The sequence below is a fragment of the Danio aesculapii genome, chromosome 13, assembly GCF_903798145.1.
Source record: "Danio aesculapii chromosome 13, fDanAes4.1, whole genome shotgun sequence".
In the NCBI taxonomy this organism is placed as follows: domain Eukaryota; kingdom Metazoa; phylum Chordata; class Actinopteri; order Cypriniformes; family Danionidae; genus Danio; species Danio aesculapii.
Genome location: NC_079447.1, coordinates 43,318,169 through 43,343,162, shown reverse-complemented (window position 1 = coordinate 43,343,162; position 24,994 = coordinate 43,318,169). Strand labels below are relative to the sequence as shown.

Genomic DNA, 24,994 nt, shown 5'->3' with positions numbered 1-24,994 from the left:
GAGGAGTCTTAGGTGGGAGAAGCCAGGAGAAAAGCTGGAGAACAAGACCAGGGCGGAGTCACAGGAGGGAGGAGCCAAGAAAAAAAGCTGGAGAACATTGAGTGCAGGATGAGGCCAGGGAGGAGTCTTAGGATGTACTCACACTATGTACATTTGACTTGAACTGGGCCAAAGCACATTTGTCCCCCCTTCCGTCTCCCCTGACGGCCCGCACTCACATTACATTTGGGCCTGGGCACGCTTAGGTCATCGATGATGCACTGTTCAGTAGAGAAGCGCTCTCGCTCAGCACAGTGGAGATTTCTTCCGTTATATTGTTTTAGTTGTTTGGGATGTGGTGACACACAGTCAGATATTTCGCCAAACAGAATGCCACTTTTGACGCTCATAAACAGTCCTCATGCTGCAGGAATTAGGAGGTTTGCTGAAGGCGCAGCTGTGATGCAGTGAGGTGTTTGCGTCTTTAATAAACTACAACAGTTTGCATTCATTGAATAGTAAGAATGATTAATAAATCCACGTGAAACAGTCCCTTAAATGTCACGTCTCGCTTTCAGTTTCGGGCTTAGACGCGTTTTGCACTCACACACAAGCGTCCCGCGCCAAAGCCCAAGTGAACCGCGCTCAGGCACACCTCTTCCAACCGAGCCAGGGCCGGCCAAGTGAACCGTGCCTGAGCCCGATTCAGTGCACTCACACTTCTCAAACGATCCGGGAAATGGGCCTGGGCATGGTTCGGATAGCAAAGTGTGAGTAGGCCCTTAGGAGGAAGGAGCCAGGAAGGGAGCTGGAGGAGGAACCATAGAACCCAGTCAGGAGGACGGCCCAGGGCGGAGCTGAAGGAAGGAGGAACCATTGAGGTGGTGCGGCCGCTGACTACAGGGGGCCAACCGAGGGAAATGCTGCAGATGGAAGTGGAGCCCAAGGAGGAGACGGAGAGCTGCAGGGTGAGGGTGATGCCGAGGTCCCGAAGGGCCGTGATGGAGCGGGCAACTCACCCAACCAATGCGAAGACATTGGACCGGAAGCCCACGGCGGAGCCAGAGCGACAGAGGACGAGGCGCAGCTAGAGGGAGAGAGGAGCTCAACGCAGCCGACAGGACGGGATGACAGGGTGCAGCTAGAGGAATGGAGTCTAGAGGCGTAGGCAGGGCGACGACTGACCAAGGCGTAGCCGGAGGGACGAGGAAGCCTGACAGAGCTGGTGGGCTGATGGCCCATGAAGGAGACAAGGGAGAAGAGAGCCAACTTGGAGTCGTAGGATTGGAGGGCAGAGGAGAAGTGCGCAGCAGTAGGTTTAGACATCAGCGGGGGAAGCGGTGAGAAAGTTGCTCATGACTGGAGTTTTCACTGGAATTCTGCGCGCACAGATTTCGTGTGGGGCTACTCATGACCCTAGAGTTAGCGTCATTAGGGTACCTCAGACAAGGAGCAGGGATAATGCTGTTTGGAAACAGCGGGCTTGGAGCAGGACTCTTGCTGTCTGGGAACAATGAGCTGGCAATAGGGATAATGTTGTCTTGGAACAGTGGGCTCGGAGCAGGTTTCTTGCTGTCTGGGAACAGCGGGAAATGGATAACTTCACTCCAGAAGTCAATGAGCAAACTCCTAGTATCCAGCAGCAGCTCACCCTTAGCAGTGGGTGCATGGGCGTCTAACACCTTGTCAGATGGTCCCTTGAGCTCCTCCTCTTCGGCTCTCACTGGCGATGATTCATACACTGGGGATGGCTCTCCATCTACGACGGGCTCAGGCAAGCGCTCCTCGCTGTAGGGTGGTATTTGGATGGTCACTGGGTCCAGAGTGGTACTGGCGAGGTCTTCCTCCACACAGACGGTGAACGATGATCCATTCCTTGACAGTGTTCACTTTACATAGACAGCAAAATTGCCTCGAGGACCATCTTCAGACAACAGTGCTCTGCAAGCGGTATTCAGGCTCGTGTTGTAAAACTCACAGAGAACATCATCCGGATAGCTGGTGTTGTTCGCTATGGCTAGACGCAGTCTGTTGTGTTCCTCAAGGCTAAATTCCCACTGCTCCAGCAGGAGGAGAAGGAACTCTGGACAATAGATGAGGTCCATGGGAACACAGGGAGAGGAGGAGAAAAAAAACACTGGGGCAAAAACACTAAATAAAAAAGGAGGGGAAAAACATATCGCAAATTTTCGGTTTTGGTCCGGTTTTCTCTCTTCTAAAGAGATGCCAAAACACTGGAGTTATCAAAACACACACGTATTTATTACCAAAACACTCACTGGAGACACTGGAATATCAACACACAGGAATCAAGGGGTGATGACAATTTAATACCAGATGAAGGACTGAACAAAACACAGGAGTATAAATAAACAAGAACTAAATACAAACAGGACACAGGTGGAACTAATGATCATCAAAAAATGGCGGGAAAACAGATCAAAGGAATTACATGATACAAACAGAAAGCACATGGAACACGGAACAACAACAGAGACACGAGACTGTAATATTGCATAAAAGAGATTTCAATCTATTTGCAGTAAAGTGGTTTTGGGCCTTTTTATGCCAAGACACTGTTTTTGGTTTTAATTAAACTAAATACTGTAATTTCATTGCACATGCTAAAAAAAAAAACAACTGCTTGATTAAAAATGTCATTTAAATTTGTATGTTTTTAACTGGTAGGTTTTGTCCATGTTTCACCTAAATCTGGTTTAAAACAACACAGTTTATTTCGAGTGCAGCCTTGTAATAGTGTTGACAATGTTGACTTGTAACAGGGTTGACTTGCAACAATGTTGACACATGTACAGTACATGTCAAAAACACGCTTTGGTTCTTTTTAAGTGTGTAGACACAAATAAACACTTCCTGGGATTTTAGGACTGATATGTAATGTGCTCGTATTTTAATATTAGTCTCTTATCTGCAATAGTATCTGATGATCTACACATCTGGCAGAGCACTGAGGTTTAACTGGAGCTCAAACTGGAAACTTCTGCTTGGGTTAAAAAGGTCGAATGGGAATGCTCCTCTTCATTCCTGTTAAAAACACAGACAGATCCCTGCTTTATCAGTCAATATGTGAAAGTGCAGACCAACAAGTTCAGAAAGTTCACAGTCATATTTTGCCATTTTTTGATTATACAACAAAATGACAATGATTATGAGGATTTATTGATTGGCAAACATCCACATTTGCTTTATAAGTTAGCAAAGCAAACATCTGTTGTCATGTCTCACCCAGGATTGCTTATACACTGGTTCCTCTCAGAATCTGTCAGAGCCGAAGCATGAACTGCTTTCCTTCAAAGCGTAGAAAGCAAAAATATACACTTGTTAGTCCATACATCTCCTTTAGCTGATTTTGTTAGCAATCATTATTGCATATATTACATGAAAACAACAACAACATCGAACTAGAAAAAGTTAAATTTGTAGACAAACTTTATGGTGTCTTGAGAAAGGCCAGTCTGAAAGTCTGAAGTAGTTTTAAAGTTAAAATAATTGATGTAGTTTTTAAGGAGTTTGAAACAGTCAGCATAGATAAAAAAACTACATAAATGTTAGCATGTTTCTAAAATGGATCGGCATGTTTCTTGCTAGGTGGTTGATAGGGTGTTCTGAACGATTGCTAAGGTGTTGCTAGATGGTTGCTATGGTGTTTTGAGTGGTTGCTAAGGCGTTGCTGGGGTGTTCTAAGTCATTGTTAAGGTGTTGCCAGGCGGTTGCTATGGTGTTCTAAGTTGTTGCTAGGCCATTGCTAAGGCATTGCTAGAGTGTTCTAGGTGGTTACTAAGATGTTGCTAGGTGGTTGCTGAGGTGTTGTGAGTGGTTTCTAGGCAGTTGCAAACATTAATTACCATGGTTCTAGTATAAATTAGCATGTGGCTAGCATGTTTCTAGCATAAATTAGCATGTTTTTAGCATGAATTTAATATAAATTAGCATGTTGCTAGTATATTAGTATGTTTCTAGTATGGATTCGTGTATTTGTAGTATGCATTAGCATGTTGCTAGTATGATTGGTATGTTGTTAGTATGTCCAATGTAAAGTCAAAGGTAGTTTTTTACAATAGAAGTCTATGGGACAGTTGCTAGGGTGCTGTAAGTGGTTGCTAGAGTGTGGCTAGTAAGTTGAAAGCAGATCGGTAGTCTGAGTTAAATGAGCCCATCCTTAAGTCTTTATGACAGTCTGGTGCAAAATTATGAGGTCACAAAGTTTGGTCCAATGTTAAGTCAATGGGACTTTTCTGAAATTTCCGGGTCAGTTTTCAGAAAACCGAAAATCAGATCAGTTTGGTGGTTGCAGTTTGAACAGTCTAGAAGGAGATGCATTCTTAAAATCGTCTAAGAAGAAGTCGGAAGAATAATAAGTTTATGTCGTTCTCAAAGCTGGATTCGACCATGGTTCACCCTGTGTCCCAAGTACGACAAGTATGAGGAAAGCTACTAAGCAAACTGACCACTCTCACCATACAGAGATGAGCAGGTGTATTCGATTACACATCACAGACGCTTGGATCACGCTGTTTTTGTGGCATTTAATCAGTTCCACATGAAAACAACCCTTTAACATCTGCCTGTAAATGTTTCACACTGTAGCGTGAACAGGAACAGAATTTGGCTGTGTCATACTGTCCCGTAACATTCGTTTTACTCAGAAAATGCAGGCAAGCGTATGCCTAGTCACATAGTTGCAGTTTCCCAAAAATGTTGCCCTGGGCACATATTACCAATGAGCCTGTGTTGATTAATGTGGTTTCATTTATTCATTCATTCATTCATTTTCTACTGCTTTTCGTGGCTGGGTCGCAGGGGCAGCAGTCTTAGGAGAGAACCCCAGACTTCCCTCTCCCCTGACAATTTCTCCGGGGGATCCCAAGGCGTTCCCAGGCCAGCCGAGAGACATAGTCCCTCCAGCGAGGCCTCCTCCCAGTGATACATGCCTGGAACATCTCCCTAGGTAGGTGTCCAGGAGGCATTCCAAACAAAATTCCAAATGCCTGAGCCACCTCAGTTGACTTCTCTCGATATGGACTGCCACATTATCGGGGTGGAGGGGTTTGAGTGCCTGAGTGATCCTATGTTGTTGGGGGCTAATGCCCATGGTAGGATCTCCCAAGGCAAAAAGGTCTCAAGTGACAGCTCAGACTAAGTGCGTTTCAAAAACCCCTTATGAGTACAAAAACATCAAGGACCACGACATCGCCCGGTATGGCGCAGCCCGGGCTCGTACGTGAGCGCCTGGAGACTGGGTTTTTGCCCCACGAAACCCGGCCGGACTTAACCCAAAGGAGCATTGTGGAACGGGTGGTGGTCGAAAGTTAGGACCACGACAACCCGATCTTCAGGCACAGAAACTGGCTCTTGGATTCATTTAATGAACCAGAAAAGGTCAAATACCGGCATACATTTGTATAGCTACACTAAACATTTTGCTTGCCATCCAAACTTCAGGTCAGTATCCACCAGGAAGTACTTACTTTGATTTCAGGCCATTCATTTTGGCAAAGAGCAGCCGGAGAACTCTTTCTCTCTGTTCCCAGCTCATCTCTGAAACACTGACGGCTTTCTTCAGACTGATGATGAAAGGACACGTTGAGGTTACATACAGTTTTGCTAATGGAAAAACATCTTGCAGATATTTAAGCACAAGATGAGTGATCATTTCATTTGATGAAATTTTTTTTTTAATCCCAAAAAACACAGAAGAAATGTATTAGGCTCTTACCACTTTTCAGCTTCATTCAAAGCAATAGACAAGCTGCTGGTGCCGTGAGGAGTTTTGCTGATGGTGTGAATGTGAGCCTTCTCTCTTTTGCCTGATAAGAACTCATCCATCCGCCTGCTATGATTCACCTCTGCTTCCTGTCTGCAGAACATCATGCAACAAAAGGCTTGAAGGCTTGTATTTATATTATCTCTAGAGTGAGTTGGGTGTCTGTGATGTTAAAGATTTAATATTTCTCAATATTTTTTTAGGATATTAGAAATTTTAGGAAAATTATTTTAGGATAATTACGCAATGATTTTTACATTTTTTTGTCAAACTCTTACATTTAATAAGCAAATTAATTTACTGTATAAGTCTGTACAAATAATTGATCAGAAGAATTGACAATTTTTGCAGCTCAGAAGTGGCTTGAATGCATTTATAGTGTATTTACTGCAGGTTGAGAATTGAGATTTAAAAATGAAAAGAAACTTATCCAAAACCAGTGGTGTAACAAATTACAAATACTCAAATTACTGTAATTGAGTAGCTTTTTTCAGGAATTGAAATTTACTAAGTAGTTTTAAAAATGTGTACTTTTACTTTCCCTTAAGTACATTTTTAGTGCAGTAATGTTACTTTTACTTCACACCTTTCCTCAACCTGCAGTCACTATTTTATTTTTTCTTGTCTATGGAGTTTAGAAAAATCAGTCCTGTGATTCCTGTCCAATCAAATCGCACATAGAAGGTAAATTGCATCATAATGAACAACCTCAAAACATGAGCGATTTATAACTGCAGCGAACTGTTTGGAAGCTTTCAAAGTGTCCAAGAAGATGTCCAAAATCACACATTAACCCAGAGACTGTATTTAGATACACGTCACTGATGAGAAGATGGTGGATGTTTACTGTATGATGGCTGAAATGTCCACACATAGCGGAATGACAATAGGGTCCAATCCCAATTCTATTTTTGTACCCCTCCCCCTTGGCCCTTAAAACTGAGTGTGAAGGAAAAGGGCTTAAAAATTTACTCCCAATAAATGGGACAGCACTACAGCACCTGCACACGTCATCATATGTCATCGCGATCTCTTGCTTCATATGAGATCAGACGATCACGACTGCTGTAGTTATTCCAGTTGTGTTATTTTTTGGTATTTATCTTCAGGAAATCACTGAAGGCATATATCATTTTATCATAAAGATTTAATGTGGTATTAAGATCGTAACTTTACTGCGCATTTACACAAAAATTCATAATAATTACAAAAAATACTAAATTGTGCATCTCCTCTTGTCTGGGTGCAGCTATACTGCCATTGTGGCTGGTATATTCTGGGAAATTTTCTTACTCCTTGGTTTTGAATGTGGTCCTAAAAAATCTCCGTTCGAAGGGGTATCTACCCCTTCCCCTTAAGCTGGATTTATACTTTCGCCTGGAGCCACATCGCGCACCTCCGCTGACTGCGCATGCACCTCGTGAAATGGACGAGGCTTTTATACTTGTCGCGTTGGCCGTTGTGATATTCTTTAAAACGACAGGGGGCGGTCAAAAGAAACCCACCGTAAAGTCAGACGGATAAACAGAGAAGTAGGATGTTTCCGGAACTACGTCATATCAATATTATCATCCGAGATTTTTTAGCTAATTATTTTTGTTATTTTTGTAAATTATTTTAATGATTATAAGGATTTTTATAACCATTCAAGATTTTTTTTTTATCACTCTTTGATGCATCACCCGCTTTTGTTCATATCTCGAACAGTTCTACCTAATAAAGTTTATTAAAATATTAATGACAAGAGAACATGAGTTGCTCTAAAAATATATTTTTTATTATGGCAAGAATAAAAGCGCTAAAAAGGCAATAATGGTCCAACATTTCTGACCATTATCACCAATAAAGCCTAGAAAAACAGGGCATTAGTATATCGTCAACCGCTAGGTTCAAATTTTCCTTTCCAGTTATCAAAGAAATAATTTGTTCTTTAATTTTAGTTTTGTAGCTATTAAATTGTTTTAAATTGTGATATAAACATAAGTGTAAAACCTATCACTGGTGGAAAAACATATTTCTGTAATTGTGTTCCTGGGTCTCCACTTTTGCCATGGCCTCTTTTGGTTTCAACAAACTAATCCCTCAGGTTTTTTTTTTTAACAAAAACTATCCTTTTTTCCCACTACTGTTGCAATTTCTAGCCAAAAATTATTGATCATCAGGTTATCTCTATGATCATGGATCATAAAGATGTCTGTACAGTTGTACTGTTTCAGACAAAATCTCTTCAAAGTTTTTCATAATCAACTCAAATCAAACGCGGTGCTGCGCGCACTGTTCGCTCAAGTCTCAAAAAAATCATGTACTCCGCTGGCCGAAATCATGTCGCACGCACCCAAAGCGAACCTCCGCAAACACAGCGATGAAGTCAAATTCGCTGCATGCATTTAAGCGAACTAGAGGACGCTTCGAGTATAAACCAGGCTTTAGCCCTACTCCTTCAAGAAAAAGAGAATTAGGACTCCCCTACCCCTTCACATAAATGCGCAAAACGAGGAGTAGGGGTAAGGGGACGGGCTAAGGGGTAGAATTGGTATTGGGCCTAAAGCTTAACTTGACTTGACTTGACATGAATTTCAAGGTTTTACAGAAACAAATGTTTTAGAAGTTTTTTTTTAAAGAAACTAAATGTCATTACAGTACTAACTTATTCAAATTTGCTGCCAATTATTTGTGTTGTAAATAAAATCTCCTTTTGTATTCCATGTTCTGATCACATTATTCAAATAACTGACCGACCAGTGATCCAAACAAATATTGCTTAAGACAGTGTTTCCCAACCCTGTTCCTGAAGGCACACCAACAGTCCACATTTTCAACCTCTCCCTAATCAAACACACCTGAATCAACTTATCATAACATCAGAAGAGACTCCAACACCTGAAGTTAATGGGTCAGAAAAGGGAGACATCCAAAATATGTACTGTTGGTGTGCCTCCAGGAACAGGGTTGGGAAACACTGGCTTAAGAGGGCCAATAATATAAACATAGACATATGTAGAGCCAATATAGAGCCAAAATAAAAGAAATGCTGAAAAATATAGAAGAAAATACTGAGAAGATATTTCTCTGATAAACAGCTTTTGGATAATATTTGAAAAAGAATCAAACATTTTCAGGAGGCCTGATAATGTATTTGGCATTCGCAATCATATTTTAGAATTGACATTGTTCATTTGATATTGAGACCACATAATCTGACACAAAGCAAGATAAATGAGAGGAAATCGCGCTCCTATTACTTGAATTGTGGGTCATTCTACTAGTGTTTTATCTAGTGAATGAATGCTGAAGTGCACCTGTGCATTAGTATCTCCTGCTTCACGTGGTTCAGAGCCTCATTGAAGAGGATCTCCATGTTGGATCGTTGCTCCACGACGCTGCGAGCTGTTCTCTTCACTCGGCTCAGTTCTCTGTCCCGTACGTTCAGCACTTTCTGCAGTTTGTCCAGCTCTACACCGCCGGCCTGAGCTCTGATTGCCGCACACTGCTTAATTTCGTTCTTCTCCTTCTCAAACGTAGACACCAGGTTGGCCAGGGTCTGCTCCAGTGTGGACACTTTCATCCGCAGCTCAGAAACTCTGCTCCGCTGTGCTGTGAGCTTGGAGATGGTGTCGTTGGCAGACTCCAGGGTGGATTCCTGCAGGGGGGATTAAACTGAGATTGTGTGCTGCTTCACATACAAGCTTCTTTTTTTTTTAAGAGTTCTCTGTAACACTTTTTAATAACTACACACTATGAACCATTTATTAACCATTAGCAAATAGTGAATTCCTTATCTGTTAAGCATTAACTCTACATTAATAAATGTTAGTAAGCAGTTTATAACTACAGCTACAAATGCTCTATTCTTGACTTATAAGCACATTTATAATGTGCTTAATAATTGTACTTTCATACTTTGTTTATGATCATTTTTTTCATTACTAAATGAAGTATTGCATTATTTACAAACCAGTTATTTAAGCATAGTTGGTGTTTTTAAGATTATTCAGAATGAGTTAGTAAATGATTAATAACCTATTTAAATTAACATTTATAATTCTTATTGTTCAGACATATACTAATAGTTAATTTGTATGTTAATAAATGCTTTAATAAGTCAACTTCATCCAGTTTTGTGACCTAATCTAAAGTAAGGACTATTTATGCCTTATAAATGACAATCAAAGGCTCAGTTAAATTCTAAACAGGAAAAAAGAATATAAATGACATTATACAGTTTGAAGATACACAAATAAAACTGTATCAAATACAAAATAAATCTTTGCAACCTTATCTGAAATAAAATTAAACATTTCATCCTATTATGTTGTTAAATGATTATATTGTTGTTGTTTTATCCAATTTGTTGTCGTATTTTGATACTCCTCTTATTCTGCAATGTTTGACTTCTTAGATAAGATTGCAAAGATTATTGTTCATTAGATTATGAGCTTTTAATTGTCATTTATAAGGGATTTATAAAGCATAATAATCCTCACTTTAGATTAGGTCACAAAACTGGATGAAGTTGAATTAATAAAGCATTTATTAACATACAAATTAACTATTAGTATATCCCTGAATAATAATAAGTAAATGTTGATTTGAATAGTTTATTAATCATTTATTAATTCATTCTGAATCATCTTAAAAACCACCAACTACACTTAAATATCTGGTTTATAAATAATGCAAAACTTCATTTAGTAATAAAAAAATAAATCAGTAACAAAGTATGAAAGTACAATTATTAAGCACATTATAAATGTGCTTATAAGTCAAGAATACAGCATTTGTAGCTGCAGTTATAAACTGCTTACTAATGTTTATTAATGTAGAGTTAATGCTTAACAAATAATGAAATCACTAGATGCTAATGCTGAATAAATGATTCATAGTGTGCAGTTATTATAAAGTGTTACAGAGTTCTCATTGTAAGTTATTTTTAAATTAAAGGAGTGGTTGATGCGGAGTGAAAAAACAAATATTCCTTGATTGTTTTTCAGCTAACAGGGAATGTTAAGTAAAGTTCCTTAAAATTAGTGTAAATGTTAGCATGTAGCTTTATTTAAAATAATGTTTCTGGAACATTCTTGTTACGTTTTTAGAACATTCTTGGAAAATCATTAGGGCATTACTCGTACTTGATGTTCTCATAATGTTGATAGAATATTGTCTTATTTTTAAAGGTCCCTCAATTTTAAAGGAGCGATTTTTTTTATTTTTGGTTGAACCCTTTCTTTAGTCTTGATTTTTTTTTTTATTGATACATTTTCTACATTTTCTAAAAAAAACATTATAAATGTAATTTCTTTCTTTTTTTGTAGTCACAAAACAATCAAAACTAGAGAGACAAGGCAAGTTTATCTATATAGCACATTTTAATTCACGGTGGCAATTCAAAGTGCTTTACATAAACAGGAATAAAAGAGACAAGTATAAGAAAATAAAAATGATTAAAAACTGATTAAAATGTGTTAAAACAGGTTATAAAAGAATGAAAAAGAAAAGAAAGACACAATAGTGCGATCTGTTGGATGTAGCACAGTGCTCATTCAGTAAAGGCACAGCTAAACAGATGTGTTTTCAGTCTTGATTTGAACGGGCCTAATGTTGGAGCACATCTGATCATTTCTGGAAGCTGATTCCAGCAGCGGGGGGCGTAATAGCTGAAAGCCGATTCACCCTGCTTTGACTGAACTCTTGGAATTTCTAGTTTATATGATCCTAAAGATCTGAGTGATCTATTAGGTTTGAATTTAGTCAGCATATCTGTAATGTACTGAGGTTTTAGGCCAGTTAGTGATTTATAGACAAGTAATAATACTTTAAAATCTATTATAAATGTAACTGGGAGCCAGTGTAAAGACCTGAGGACAGGTGTGATGTGCTCTGATTTTCTGGTTCTGGTCAGAATCCTGGCCGCAGCGTTCTGGATGAGCTGCAACTGTCTGACTGTCTAATTGGGACGGCCAGTGAGGAGGCCGTTACAGTAATCCACCCTGCTGCTGATAAAAGCATGAACAAGTTTCAAGTCCTCACTGGAAACCTGCAATGTTTTTGAGATGAAAGTATGCCGATTTAGTTACTGCTTTGACACGACTATCTCTGACTCATATCTGACTCTAGAGTCACACCAAGATTCTTGACCTTATTTTTTGTTGTTTGACCCTTAGAGCCAAGGTACGCATTCACCTTGAGAACCGCATCTCTGTTACCAAACGCAATCACTTCAGTTTTTTCTTTTTCTTTGTTTTCCCAGTGATGGGTTGCAGCTGGAAGGGCATCCGCTGTGTAAAACATGCTGCATAACTTGGCGGTTCATTCCGGTGTGGCGACCCCAGATTAATAAAGGATTATGAATGAATGAATATATATAGCTAATAAATCAAAGAAACATTGACTTTCGTCGTTTCTTTGCCTACTTTTATTTAAAATTTGTGTTTGGTGGGTAATAGTACACCACCTTTTTTTAGGACTACACCACTGTAAGAAAGGGTATATAACTTAAACCTCAGAGGGGTTTGAACCTCAGAGGATTGCTCTTGAGATATAGATTTGTCAAATAAATCAAGAAATTGACCCCAAGCAGCCAAAAATTTTCTTATGGAGCTAGTCCTTAAAAATCTGAGTCTCTAAATCTGAATAACAGATTTCATGTGGAAAATCCAGTTCTGGAATGAGGGGGTAAAGGTGATTTCCAATTGTTGAGCACTAGATAAATGTTATTTCTCAACACATTTTTAATGCGTCCTTTGACAAAGTAACAATGTCTTTAAAAAGAAAAATTATTATTTTTTAACATTAAACAGAAAAGATGCTAATTCTAGTGTGTTGTGTTGTCACCTTCTGCAAAGCGAGCGTGTCGTTTTCTTCAGCCAGCGCTGCATTACTCTTCCGCAGATCCTCCACCTCCTTAATGTGGTAACCCAATGCTTTCTTTAGACGCACATTCTCCTTAAACATGCAGCGAGAAGCATCATCCAGGTGTCTGATGGAGTCAACATGGAGAATAACAGCTCATTTACCTCATGTAAAATAAATCCCCAACACAGTTCAAAAAAATTTGTGGCATAGTGACAATATAGTTTTGCGTTTTTAAACTAGTGTTTATTTCAATACTATTTTTAAAGTTGCTTATTTTCAGCTCGTTAGTTTTTAGTTTAGTTTCTATTTTATTTTTTTATATTGAGCTTTAATTTAATGTTTGTACAACTCTTGTGCAACCAGTAATAAAAAGAATTGTTTGAACAGACACTGAACCAAAACCAGAAATTCATCTTAAACTAGAAAAGTAAAGTTCGTTGACAAACTTTGTGGTGGCTTCAGAAAGCAGAGTCTGAAAGTCTGAAGTAGTTCATTCATTATTTCACTCATTTTATTTTTAGCTCAATGCCTTTATTAATCTGGGGTCGCCACAGCGGAATGAACCGCCAACTTTCTCAACATATGTTTCATGCAGCGGATACCCTTCCAGTTGCAACGCATCATTGGGAAACATCCATGTACTCTCATTTAGACGCATACACTACAGACAATTTTAGCTTACCCAATTCACCTATACCGCATGTCTTTGGACTTGTGGGCGAAACCAGAGGACCTGGAGGAAATCCAAGCCAACACGGGGAGAACACAGAAACGCCAACTGGCCCAGCTGAGGCTCAAACCAGCAACCTTCTTGCTGTGAGGTGATCGTGCTACCCACTGTGCCACCATGCAGCCTGGAGTAGTTTTAAAATTTTAATAATTGAAGTAATTTTAAAAAAGTTTGAAACAGTCATAACTACATGTAGGTTAGCATGCTTCTTGTAGGCATTGGCATGTTTCTTACTAGGCTGTTGATGGGGGTTCTGAGTGGCTGCTAAGGGGTTGCTAGGGTGTTCTGAGTGGACGCTTAGGTGTTGCTAGGCAGTTGTTAGGGTGTTCTGAGTGGTTGCTAGGTGGTTGCCAAGGCACTGCTAGGGTGTTTTGACTGGTTGTTAAAGCGTTGCGAGGCGGTTGCTGAGGTGAGTGCGTACAAGGAGGTTGCTGAGGTGTTGCTAGGTGGTTGCTAGGGTGTTCTGAGTGGTTGCTAAGGTGTTGCTCAGTGGTTGCTAGGGGATTCTGGATAGTTGCTAAGGCATTGTTAGTTGATTGCTAGGCGGTTGCTAAGTTGTTCTAAGTTGTTGCTCAAGTGTTGCTAAGTGGTTGCTAGGGTGTTCTGAGTGGTTATCAGGCGGTTGCTAAGGTGTTCTAGGTCGTTGTTAAGGTGTTAAGGTGGTTGTTAGGGTGTTCTGAGTGGTTGCTAAGGCGTTGCTAGGTGGTTGCTAAGGTGTTCTGAGTAGTTGCTAGGCAATTGCTAACAAATTTGCATGTTTCAAGTATGAATTAGCATGTTTCCAGCATTAATTAGCATTTTATTAGCATGGTTCTTATATGAATTAGCATGTTGCTAGCATGTTTCTAACATAAACTAGCATGTTGTTAGCATGAATTTAGTATAAATTAGCATGTTGCTAGTATGATTAGTATGTTTGTTAGTATGGATTGGTTTGTCATTAGTATGTTTCTAGTATGGTTCAGAATATTGCTAATATGATTAGTATGTTGTTAGTATGTAAAGTCAAAGGCAGTTTTTTTACAAGGGAAGTCTATGGGAGAGTTACTAGGGTGCTGTAAGTGGTTGCTACGATGTGGCTAGTAAGTTCAAAAGGTCATCAGTGATTGGCAGATTGGTAGTCTGAGTTAAATGAGCCCAACCTTAAGTCTGTATGACAGTCTGGCACAAAGTTATGAGGTCATAAAATTGTGGGATCAGTTGTAAAAGATATAGCAACTTAATTCAGTACAGTTTGGAGGTTTGGAGTTAGTTTGGGGGTTGTAGTATGAATGGTTTAGGAGGAGATGCATTCTTAAAAGAAGGAGACGGAAGAATAATAATACGTTTATGTAATATAACAGTATGTTGGCTCAAGCCTCCATAATGAATATAATTATACAGAAGAAATGATAAACTTTCATCATATTAAAGATAATGTATGTAGCAAAATGCCTAATTGACATTTTGTGGCAGACAATAATTTATTTTTTATGTGAGTTTATTCATGTTGTCCCAACACAAGTCGATTATGCTAACAAATTTAAGTGGATTAAACATAAAACAATCAAGTTGTCCCAAAAACTGATTGCTTATTAACTCTGATTGGCTGATTATTATTTTATTTCAGTAATTAAGTTTAGACTTAGTTTTCACTTATTTTGAATACTTTTATTTTCATTCATTCATTCATTTTCTTTTCGGATGAATCCCTTTAGTAATCAGGGGTCGCCACAGCAGAATGAACCGGCAACTTATTCAGCATATGTTTTACCAAAGTCCCTTTAAGACAAGTCATTTAACTTGGTGGCCATCTTTGAAACGCCTCTCGGGCAGCATGCTCGGGCATTCTGTCTGAATGGGGAAATGTCAAATTCTACAAAATTGCGTGCAAAACTCACGTCTGGTCCAAGCCCCTCCCCCAGAGTATCATCAGTCAATAACGATCGATGATTGGGTCCTGTACTAGAAGGCGGACTTTGTCACCATATGGCGATCGATGATTGGCTCCTTTACTAGAAGGCGGACTTTTTAACCATATAGCGATCGATGATTGGCTCCTGTACTAGAAAGTGGACATTTTTTCACAATATAGTGATCGATGATTGGCTCCTGTACTAGAAGGCGGACTTTTTTTACCATATAGCGATCGATGATTGGCTCCTGTACTAGAAAGTGGAAATTTTTTCACCATATAGTGATCGATGATTGGCTCTTGTACTAGAAGGCGGACTTTTTTACCATATACCGATTGATGATTGACTCCTGTACTAGAAGGCGGACTTTTTAACCATATAGCGATCGATGATTGGCTCCTGTACTAGAAAGTGGACATTTTTTCACCATATAGTGATCGATGATTGGCTCCTGTACTAGAAGGTGGACTTTTTTTACCATGTAGTGATCGATGATTGGCTCTTGTACTAGAAGGCGGACTTTTTTACCATATACCGATCGGTGATTGACTCCTGTACTACAAGGTGGAAATTTTTTCACAATATAGTGAGCGATGATTGGCTCTTGTACTAGAAGGCGAACTTTTTTACCATATACCGATCGATGATTGGCTCCTGTACTAGAAAGTGGAAATTTTTTCACAATATAGTGATCGATGATTGGCTCTTGTACTAGAAGGCAGACTTTTTTACCATATACCGATCAATGATTGACTCCTGTACTAGAAGGTGGATTTTTCACCATATAGTGATCGAAGATTGGCTCCTGTACAAGAAGGCAGACTTTTTCACCATATATTTCCTATTCAAAAAGATACGAGTGACATGTCTTGTGTATTCTATAGTCTTTGGTTTTACGCAGCGGATGCCCTTCCAGCTGCAACCCAAAACTGGGAAACACCCATACACTCCTGCATTCACACAGTGGGTATAACATTCGCCTCACAGCAAGAAGGTCGCTGGTTCCAGCCTCGGCTGCGTTAAATGGTATTTCTGTGTGGAGTTTGCATGTTCTCCCCATGTTCGCGGGGGTTTCCTCCGGGTGCTCCGGTTTCCCCCACAAGTCCAAACACATGCGGTATAGATGAAATGGGTTAGCTAAATCGGCAGTAGTGTATGTGTGTGAATGAGTGTGCATGGGTGTTTCCCAGTTACTGGTTGTTGCTGGAAGGGCAACATGCGTAAAACATGTTCTAGATAAGTTGGCGGTTCATTCCGCTGTGGCAACCCCGGATTAATAAAGGGACTAAGCCAAAAAGAAAATGAATGAATGAAAATGTTTTATTTTTCATCTTAATTTTAGTTTACTAAAGCAGCCTTGAGAAGATGCTTACATGATGGCTTCATTGTGAGCTCTCTCTGCAAGCACAGCAATCCTCTGCTCAGATTCTTTCTCCAGGTGAACCTTACGAAAAAACAGAAAAGGACAAACTGAGCGAATGGGGACGATTTTGTTAAAAGGCAATTTACTTTTAGCATCTTTACCTTATTATTTAAGAACTTTTCCTCCATTCTTGCAAGTGTTTTCTTGTGTTCTAAATCTGCATTCTCCACAGCATCTTTCAGCTGTACAATAAGAATAAACAGTGTTTTATTGTGATACATGTTCATGATGTGTGCAAGAAATCAACAGAATAAACTGTACATTTCTGAGTTCTTGCTCCATTTGGGGCTTCTTCTTAAGGAAGTCATTGATGATCTTCAGCTCATCCTGAATCACGTTAAACTCACTGCATCTCTTCTTGAATTTCTCCTCCAGCTCGTTGATCTTTAGAGTGTATTTTGTGACCTGTAATTTGAATCAGTAGTGTTATAAAACTGTTGTCAAATTAAAGCTAAATATAAACATTTTAAAAGTCTGCAATGCTTGCAATGTTTATTTTGCAAGCGCACATAGCTAGTCTTAAAGTGAACAATTAATCCATGTTAAGCCACAGAAGTTTAAAACACAGTTTGTTTTGTTAATCTTTCATTAAAATCAAACTATTTGCTGTAATGGCACTCATTCTCTGATGATGTCAGTTTTACGGCTTGCTCAAAATATACATAGCCACGCCCCTTGAACAATTAGTTTGCTGCAAGCGAAGGATGAGAGGAGGAGCATAAAAGTAAAACCCCGCCCCTAACTCAATGTTCTGCTTCAGTTGAAAATGTGTCATTATACTAAATTAAATGTCTGCAGCAACTTTCAGTTCATGCGGACTTTAAAAAGCCCATTGAACTGAAAATATCATCTGAAGCTGAAAATAAAACACACACACAGATAAATGATTTTAATGTTTATAATTATCTTCAGTTTCATTATTTGTGTATTTTTGTGATACACTCTTTATTGCTATACACATTTTTAAATGGGACACTATGATACTCAATTATGAGATCAAATTGTATTCTTACCAAATTCTCTTTTTCCTGAGAGGCCCTTGCTTTCTCAAGATGTATTTGTTGTTCCAGTGCAGTAATCTGAGAAGACAAAAGGGAAAGGTTAGTTCACAAAAAATTGAAGTTCTGTAATTTACTCACACTAATGTTGTTTCAAACCCATAAGACTTTCAAGTTGTCGTGCTATGCACTGTAATCTCAAGCGTGTAGTGTATGAATTTACTGTCTATGACTCTGTTTTACTAACTGGCATTATAGCTTATTTGGAAGAATTTTGCTGGCACAATTCAAAATTATAATAAAAATAAATAATAAATTTCCCTCAGTGTCCAATAGCTCCTCCCTATGGAAGCCCGTTCCCGGCAAAAATATATATATATTAAAAAAAAAAAAAGATAAAGTCAGAATTCTGAGTTATAAAGTCAGAATTGTGAGTTATTAAGTCAGATTTATGAGTTATTAAGTCAGAATTGCGAGTTATTAAGGCGCAATTGCGAGTTATTAAGTCAGAATTCTGAGTTATAAAGTCAGAATTCTGAGTTATAAAGTCAGAATTGCGAGTTATTAAGTCAGAGTTCTGAGCAATAAGGTCAGAATTGCGAGTTAAGTCAGAATTCAGAGTTATAAAGTCAGAATTGCGAATTATTAAATCAGAATTCCAAGTTATAAAGTCAGAATTGCGAGTTATGAAGTCAGAATTGCGAGTTATGAAGTCAGAATTGCGAGTTATAAAGTCAGAATTGCGAGTTATTAAGTCAGAATTCGATTTATTAAGTCAGAATTCTGAGCAATAAGGTCAGACTTACGAGTTAAGTCAGAATTCAGAGTTATAAAGTCAGAATTGCGAATTATTAAATCAGAATTCCAATTTATAAAGTCAGAATTGCGAGTTATGAAGTCAGAATTGCGAGTTATTAAGTCAGAATTCGATTTATTAAGTCAGAATTCTGAGCAATAAGGTCAGACTTACGAGTTAAGTCAGAATTCAGAGTTATAAAGTCAGAATTGCGAATTATTAAATCAGAATTCCAAATTATAAAGTCAGAATTGCGAGTTATGAAGTCAGAATTGCGAGTTATAAAGTCAGAATTGCGAGTTATTAAGTCAGAATTCGATTTATTAAGTCAGAATTCTGAGCAATAAGGTCAGACTTACAAGTTAAGTCAGAATTCCGAGTTATTAAGTCAGAATTCGAGTTATTAAGTCAGAATTCTGAGCAATAAGGTCAGACTTACGAGTTAAGTCAGAATTCCGAGTTATAAAGTCAGAATTGCAAGTTATTAAATCAGAATTCCAAGTTATAAAGTCAGAATTGCGAGTTATAAAGCCAGAACTGCGAGTTATGAAGTCAGAATTGCGAGTTATGAAGTCAGAATTGCGAGTTATAAAGTCAGAATTGCAAGTTATAAAGTCAGAATTGCGAGTTATGAAGTCAGAATTCCGAGTTATAAAGTCAGAATTGCGAGTTATGAAGTCAGAATTGCAAGTTAATAAGTCAGAATTCCGAGTTAAGTCAGAATTCCGAGTTATAAAGTCAGAATTGCGAGTTAAGTCAGAATTCCGAGTTAATAAGTCAGAATTCGATTTATTAAGTCAGAATTCTGAGATACAGAGTCAAAATTCTGAGTTGAGTCAGAATTCCGAGTTATAAAGTCAGAATTGTGCGTTATTAAGTCAGAATTCGATTTATTAAGTCAAAATTCCGAGTTATTAAGTCAGAATTCTGAGTTAAGTCAGAAATCCGAGTTATAAAGTCAGAATTCCGAGTTATGAAGTCAGAATTCCGAGTTATGAAGTTAGAGTTGCGAGTTATTAAGTCAGAATTCCGAGTTAATAAGACTAATTATTGGCCTTTATTAGATAGGACAGTATTGAGACAGAAAGCAAAGTTGGAGAGAGAGAGGGGGTGTAGGGAAATGTCCTCAAGCTGGGATTCGAACTTGGGATGCCCTGACATGCTAGTGCACTATATGTCGGCGCACTAACCACTAGGCTATTGCACTGACTTACTAAAAACTCTAAATTATAACTCAGAATTCTGACTTTATAATTTTTATAATTTTTACATTGTATTTAATTATTTTTTTATTTTTTGTATTCAGTGGCAGGAACGGGCTTTCATACCTTCCCTTTTGCTACATAAGCTAAACTGTGACAGCTGATTACATTAAGTGTTCAACATTCCACACTTCTTTTTATTAGTCAAATAAATGCATCATCAGGGTATTTAAAGAGCACTTATTCTTTAAAGGATTCTCAGTGTGAATGCACTACTTAGCTGCCATTCGCATTTCACATTTAAAGGAACAATTTTCTTTTTTTCAAAAATAGTAGTTTTATCACTTTTGAATGCAATCTGAGTCTGTCGAGAACACTTTCAGCTTAGCTTAGCTTAGCACAGATCATTGAATTGGATTAGACCGTTAGCATCTCACACAAAAATAACGAAAGTTTCAAAAATAGTCCTATCTAAAGCTTGACACTTCTGTAACATTGTGTATCAGAAGGAAATGAAATGCTGCTATTTTCTAGGCTATTAAGACTAGGAACTATACTCTCATTCTGACATATTATTCAAGGGACTTTGCTGCCATACCATTGCTGCAGCAGGTGCAATGATAATACGCAGCGCAACAGGTACACACTCCCTGTGCAAGCAAGTGGTCATGTTGGAAGTTATCCAGCTGTATTTGCAGACACTGCATGATACCATTGTGCCTGCTCCAGCCATTTATTTGTTCTGAATGTGAATTCTATTGTTGATTTGGGGCACACTAGCTAATATATGACCTTAATACTAACATTTAGAATATAAGCCAATCGTTATGACTTAATAGGCACTCTATTACAGGGATATTTCACCCAAAAACTAAAATGTACTCATCATTTATTCACTCAAAAGTGAATCCAACAAAACCTTTATGAGTTTCTTTCTACAGTTGAACACAACACAAGATATTCTGAAGAATGTTGAAAACTGGTAACAATTGACATCCATTGAAGGAAAAATAATGAAATATGGAAATGAACGGTTGCCAATTTCCTACATGTTTCAAAATATCTTCTTTTGTGTTCAACAGAAGAAAGAAACTTAAACAGGTTTGGAACAAGTTGAGGTTGAGTAAACTGAATTTTTATTTTTATGTGAACTATCCTCCATTGAATGTTAGAACACCGGATGTGTTTGTTTGAGAAAGCAAGTTAAGCAAAAACTTAAGGAGTATGTTAACCGTAAAATGAGGGAATGGATGGGGTTTTCAATTCAAAATGACTACCCCACTGTCCCAGGTTTGACAGTTGTGCTGCTTAAATGGACAGTTCTCCCAAAAATACATATTCTGTCTTCATTTACTCACCCTTCACCTGTTCCAAACTGGTTTGAAATTCCTTATTTTGTTGAACGCAAAATAAGATATTTTGAAAAATGCTGGCAGCTGGAAAACCTATTTGTTTTTCCTACTATAACTAAAAGTTTAGACTACCCAGCTAGAAGGGAACGTTCTCTCAACTTTGGCTAACATTCCCTAGGTTGTGTTAATGTTTTAAAAAAACATTGTAATGTAATATCCAATGAATATTCAAAAAATGTTTTTTTCCAAACAATGAACATGAACATTCTAGCAATGTTTTGAAAATGTTGGTAGAAAACGTTTTCACAATGTTTCATAAAACCAAAGTAAGAGCCAGGGGCGTAGCAACCGGGGGGTGGCCTTTTAGAGACAGACCATTTAAAACAGGTGATTAATAATTATTTGAACATATGATCTCATACAGCCGCCCCCCCCATCCCCCCTCCCCCCACTTTTAAAATGTCCGCTACGCCCCTGGTAAGAGCATTCTCAGTCACATTAGAGACATGTTATTAGAACATAATTGAAATGTGAGGTGTGGAATATTCTTTGAAGAATAATCTAGCAATAAGACATTTAAACAAAGCTAGCACATTTTATCTGCAACATTTTAAAAACATTTTAAGATTATTGAAATGACACCAGATTAAACAATGTTCTCTTAGAAAACGTTTTCACAATATTTTATAAAACGAAATTAACAACATTCTCATGGTCACATTAGAGACATGTATAAGAACATAATTGCTTTTCAATAACGAGACAGAAAGACAATTATGTTCAATTATTATTTTCATGACAGCCTGACTTTTATTTTCATGTCAGTCAGACAATTAATTTTTTTTTTTTAATCCTCATCACTTTAAAATTGTTCTGTTACTTTTAGTTTATGAGATTTAATTATAGTGTTGGGTGACACAAAAATATATAGTTTGTCCCATTAACACAACATTTCTATGTCTAGATTTCATCTAAAATCTCAAAATGCTGTGAGATTGAGTAGGAGAGCCATGTCTCTGACCCAGTGCAGTGCAGTGGCATTAGTTTGTGTTGTAAATAATTTAGTTAGACAACATCTTTGTTTGTTTAAACTTGTTTGATATGCACTTGTTTTCATGTCTTTCTTTCGTTTGAACTGCAGTTTCTTTTAACAAACAAAGCCTACCAAGTGTGAAAGCCCCCTAATAAACAAATCAATTATTAATGATTTGTACTAGCTGTTGGTGTCTTAAATAATCAAGAAATCAGACATTATAGATTTTAATTATTATTCTCTATGCAGGTGGATAATGGAAGGCCAACTCAAGGTGCAACACCAGAGGGGAGAGGCCCTGTTAATTCTGTCTTTAAGTAAATTCAAGAAAACCACTCTTTCTAAAACTGTTTTTTTTTTTTTTTTTTATTGTTTTCTTTTTATGTTTTATTTGTTACACGTTATACAATGAGCACAATAATGTAAGAAAATGCAGTGGTTTAAACTTTCTTTTTCACATTGTTACGGTAAAATAAAATATTTTAAATGGTTTTGTGTCTGTCATATTGTTACTGTACATTTTGGAAACAAAAAGAAATCAAACAATGTTATTAACAAACGTGAAGAATATTTAGAGAATAATGTGCTGACTTTAAGGAAGGCTTTCTGTGAACTAGAACAAAATACCTGCTCTAGGTTTTTGAGTATAATATTTCAACAATGTAACTATAAACGGTATTAGAATGTTTTAGAGAACATTTACCTGTCTTTTAAGAGAATGTTCTGGGAAGTAAAATAAAACAATACTTTAAAATGATTAATAATGTTAGAGTATAATGTTTCAACAATGTTACCACTAAATGGGTTTAGAATGTTTTAGAGAATGTTTACCTATCTTTTAAAAGAACATTCTATGAACTAAACGAAAACTGGCCCAAATAAGGTTCTAACGTTACCACCAAATGTGGTTACAATGTTTTAGAGAACGTTTTCCTATCTTTTAAGAGAATGTTTTGGGAAGTGAAATAAAACAAAATGTTAGTGTACAATGTTGTAGCAATGTTACTTCAAAACGTATTTAGAATGTATTTAGAGAATGTTTTCCTACCATTAAAGAGAACATTCTGGGAACTTAAATAAAACTACCCACTAATAATGTTATAAAAATGTTAGAAGGTAATATTCTAAAATTGTTACCAGCAAATGTGGTTAGAATGTTTCTAGAAAATGTTTTGCTGTCTTTTTCTATCTGAAAACAGTAATGCAACATTGCTTGATAATATTCTCAGAACATGTAGAGAACTAAAATTTTCTAGCTGGGTACCCACTTTTCGAGGTTTTACAGCTCCCATTCTGAAACACAAAACCCTAAGTTTCCATCATTTCAATGTTTACATACTCAGAAGTTTGAAATAAACTTCTTTTAGAAATGGTACACAAGCTTTTTGTTGTTGTTTTAGGACATGTCATTTAACATTACGGGAGCGCGGGGCACAAAGTAACGCGGGGTTAAATTTAACACAGAGTTTTAAGGTATTTGCTCAGGGTTAACCATGCTTCTAAGGTTTTCACCACAGTGTCGGCAGACGTCTTCCTGCCAGTTATTGAAAAAGTTCGGCAAAATTTGGATGAGAAACACAGGAGAAACCATTTTTGCAGCCTAAAAGTATTTTTTATTATATCCGATTTGTTTTTATTTTAAAAAAATCTGTGAAAGTATGAATGTAAAATCTTATATTGTTGTGATTACAGTCTTCTAGGCTAAAAGATTAAACCATTTTGAAAGATGTTAAACACACACAGTGACTGCTAGTCAGTTTTGAGGAAAACACGACACAGCGGGGTTAGTTGTAACAGGGTTACAATTAAGCCACACACTGTTGGACACCGACTAAACGTAAAAATTTTTTTATTTATTTTGTGTGTAATGTTGAGAACTTTTTAAATAAAAATGTTTTTTAATAGAAAATAATGTTTTCATAGAAATAAAATTATTTTATTGCTAATAATGCAAATAAATGCATTGTATAATAATGGAGAAATGGATAAGGCAAATAGATTCAAATGTGTTTATCCAATAAACAAATAAATACATAAACATACTGTGCTATGTAGAATAAAAAAAGAAATGAGCCAATTACTGAGGAAATATAGCTACTATTGTAAGTAAGCTGGATTTTAATTAATTGTGTGAAATCTGCCTTTATATGCATGTGATACAACTAACCCCCTGTCTGTAAATAGTAACATTTATACTCCTAGACCTTTTGGCAATACTGCACAAAAACCATAGGTCCGGCGATCATAATTTCAGTGCTCATTTGTAGGAGTGGCTTATGTGTTCCTGGCAAAAAAAATGCTTTGTCTAACACCATTACTTTGTTCATTATTTGACCAAAACCAAAAAGTGTTACTTTGTGCCTCGCTCTCCCCTAAGCATTTTCTTTTTCTGGTTTATAGAAACCTAAGCTTGAAGAATTAAAAACCTTCTCTTCGTTTAGCATGTCTTTGTCTCTCAGCACAGCGATGATTTCGATGCTGCTCTTCTCAGTGTTGTGTTGTTGGTCATTGAGTTGCTGGTTGGTTTTGTTCAGTCGTCGTGCAGCTTCACAGTACTCGACGCGCGCGCTCTCCGTCATGTCACAGCGCGCCTCCCACAGAGCCGCGTTCGCCTTCGCCTTTTCCAAATCAGACTCCTTATCCCGCTTAGACTCCTGCTTTCCATCCTTCTTTCCTTTGCTAGATTAAAAGAGGATGAAAGGCGAGTGACTGCGTGATATGTTTGTGGAGTCTGGCTGCAGGGTTTAATTTTCTCAAGTAAAACTATGCAGATAACTTTTCAAATTGTTCATAAATGGTGAATTCGCGTTTTTTTTACCTCAACAAAACTATAGAACGAACAGAAAGAATAATGTTTGTTTTGTACTCACCCTTTTCCTTTCTTTCCCTTCTTTCCTTTTTTAATCGGCATTTCTCGCTGTACTCAGTATGCTCTGTTCGTTCGTGCGC

The 24,994-nt window shown here is 37.6% G+C and overlaps 1 protein-coding gene across 1 annotated transcript; it reads right to left on the bottom strand.

The window, feature by feature from the left end:
- Window positions 1–1,304: 1,304 nt before the first annotated feature.
- Window positions 1,305–24,994, bottom strand: bbof1 (basal body orientation factor 1). Its single transcript, XM_056470431.1, is given in 14 exon segments — window positions 1,305–1,854; window positions 2,933–2,957; window positions 2,960–3,024; window positions 3,226–3,288; window positions 5,469–5,564; window positions 5,717–5,857; window positions 9,064–9,404; window positions 12,596–12,740; window positions 16,615–16,685; window positions 16,766–16,846; window positions 16,926–17,069; window positions 17,678–17,743; window positions 24,472–24,724; window positions 24,916–24,994. Coding segments are annotated over 14 exon segments (2,082 nt in total). The 5' UTR covers window positions 24,957–24,994.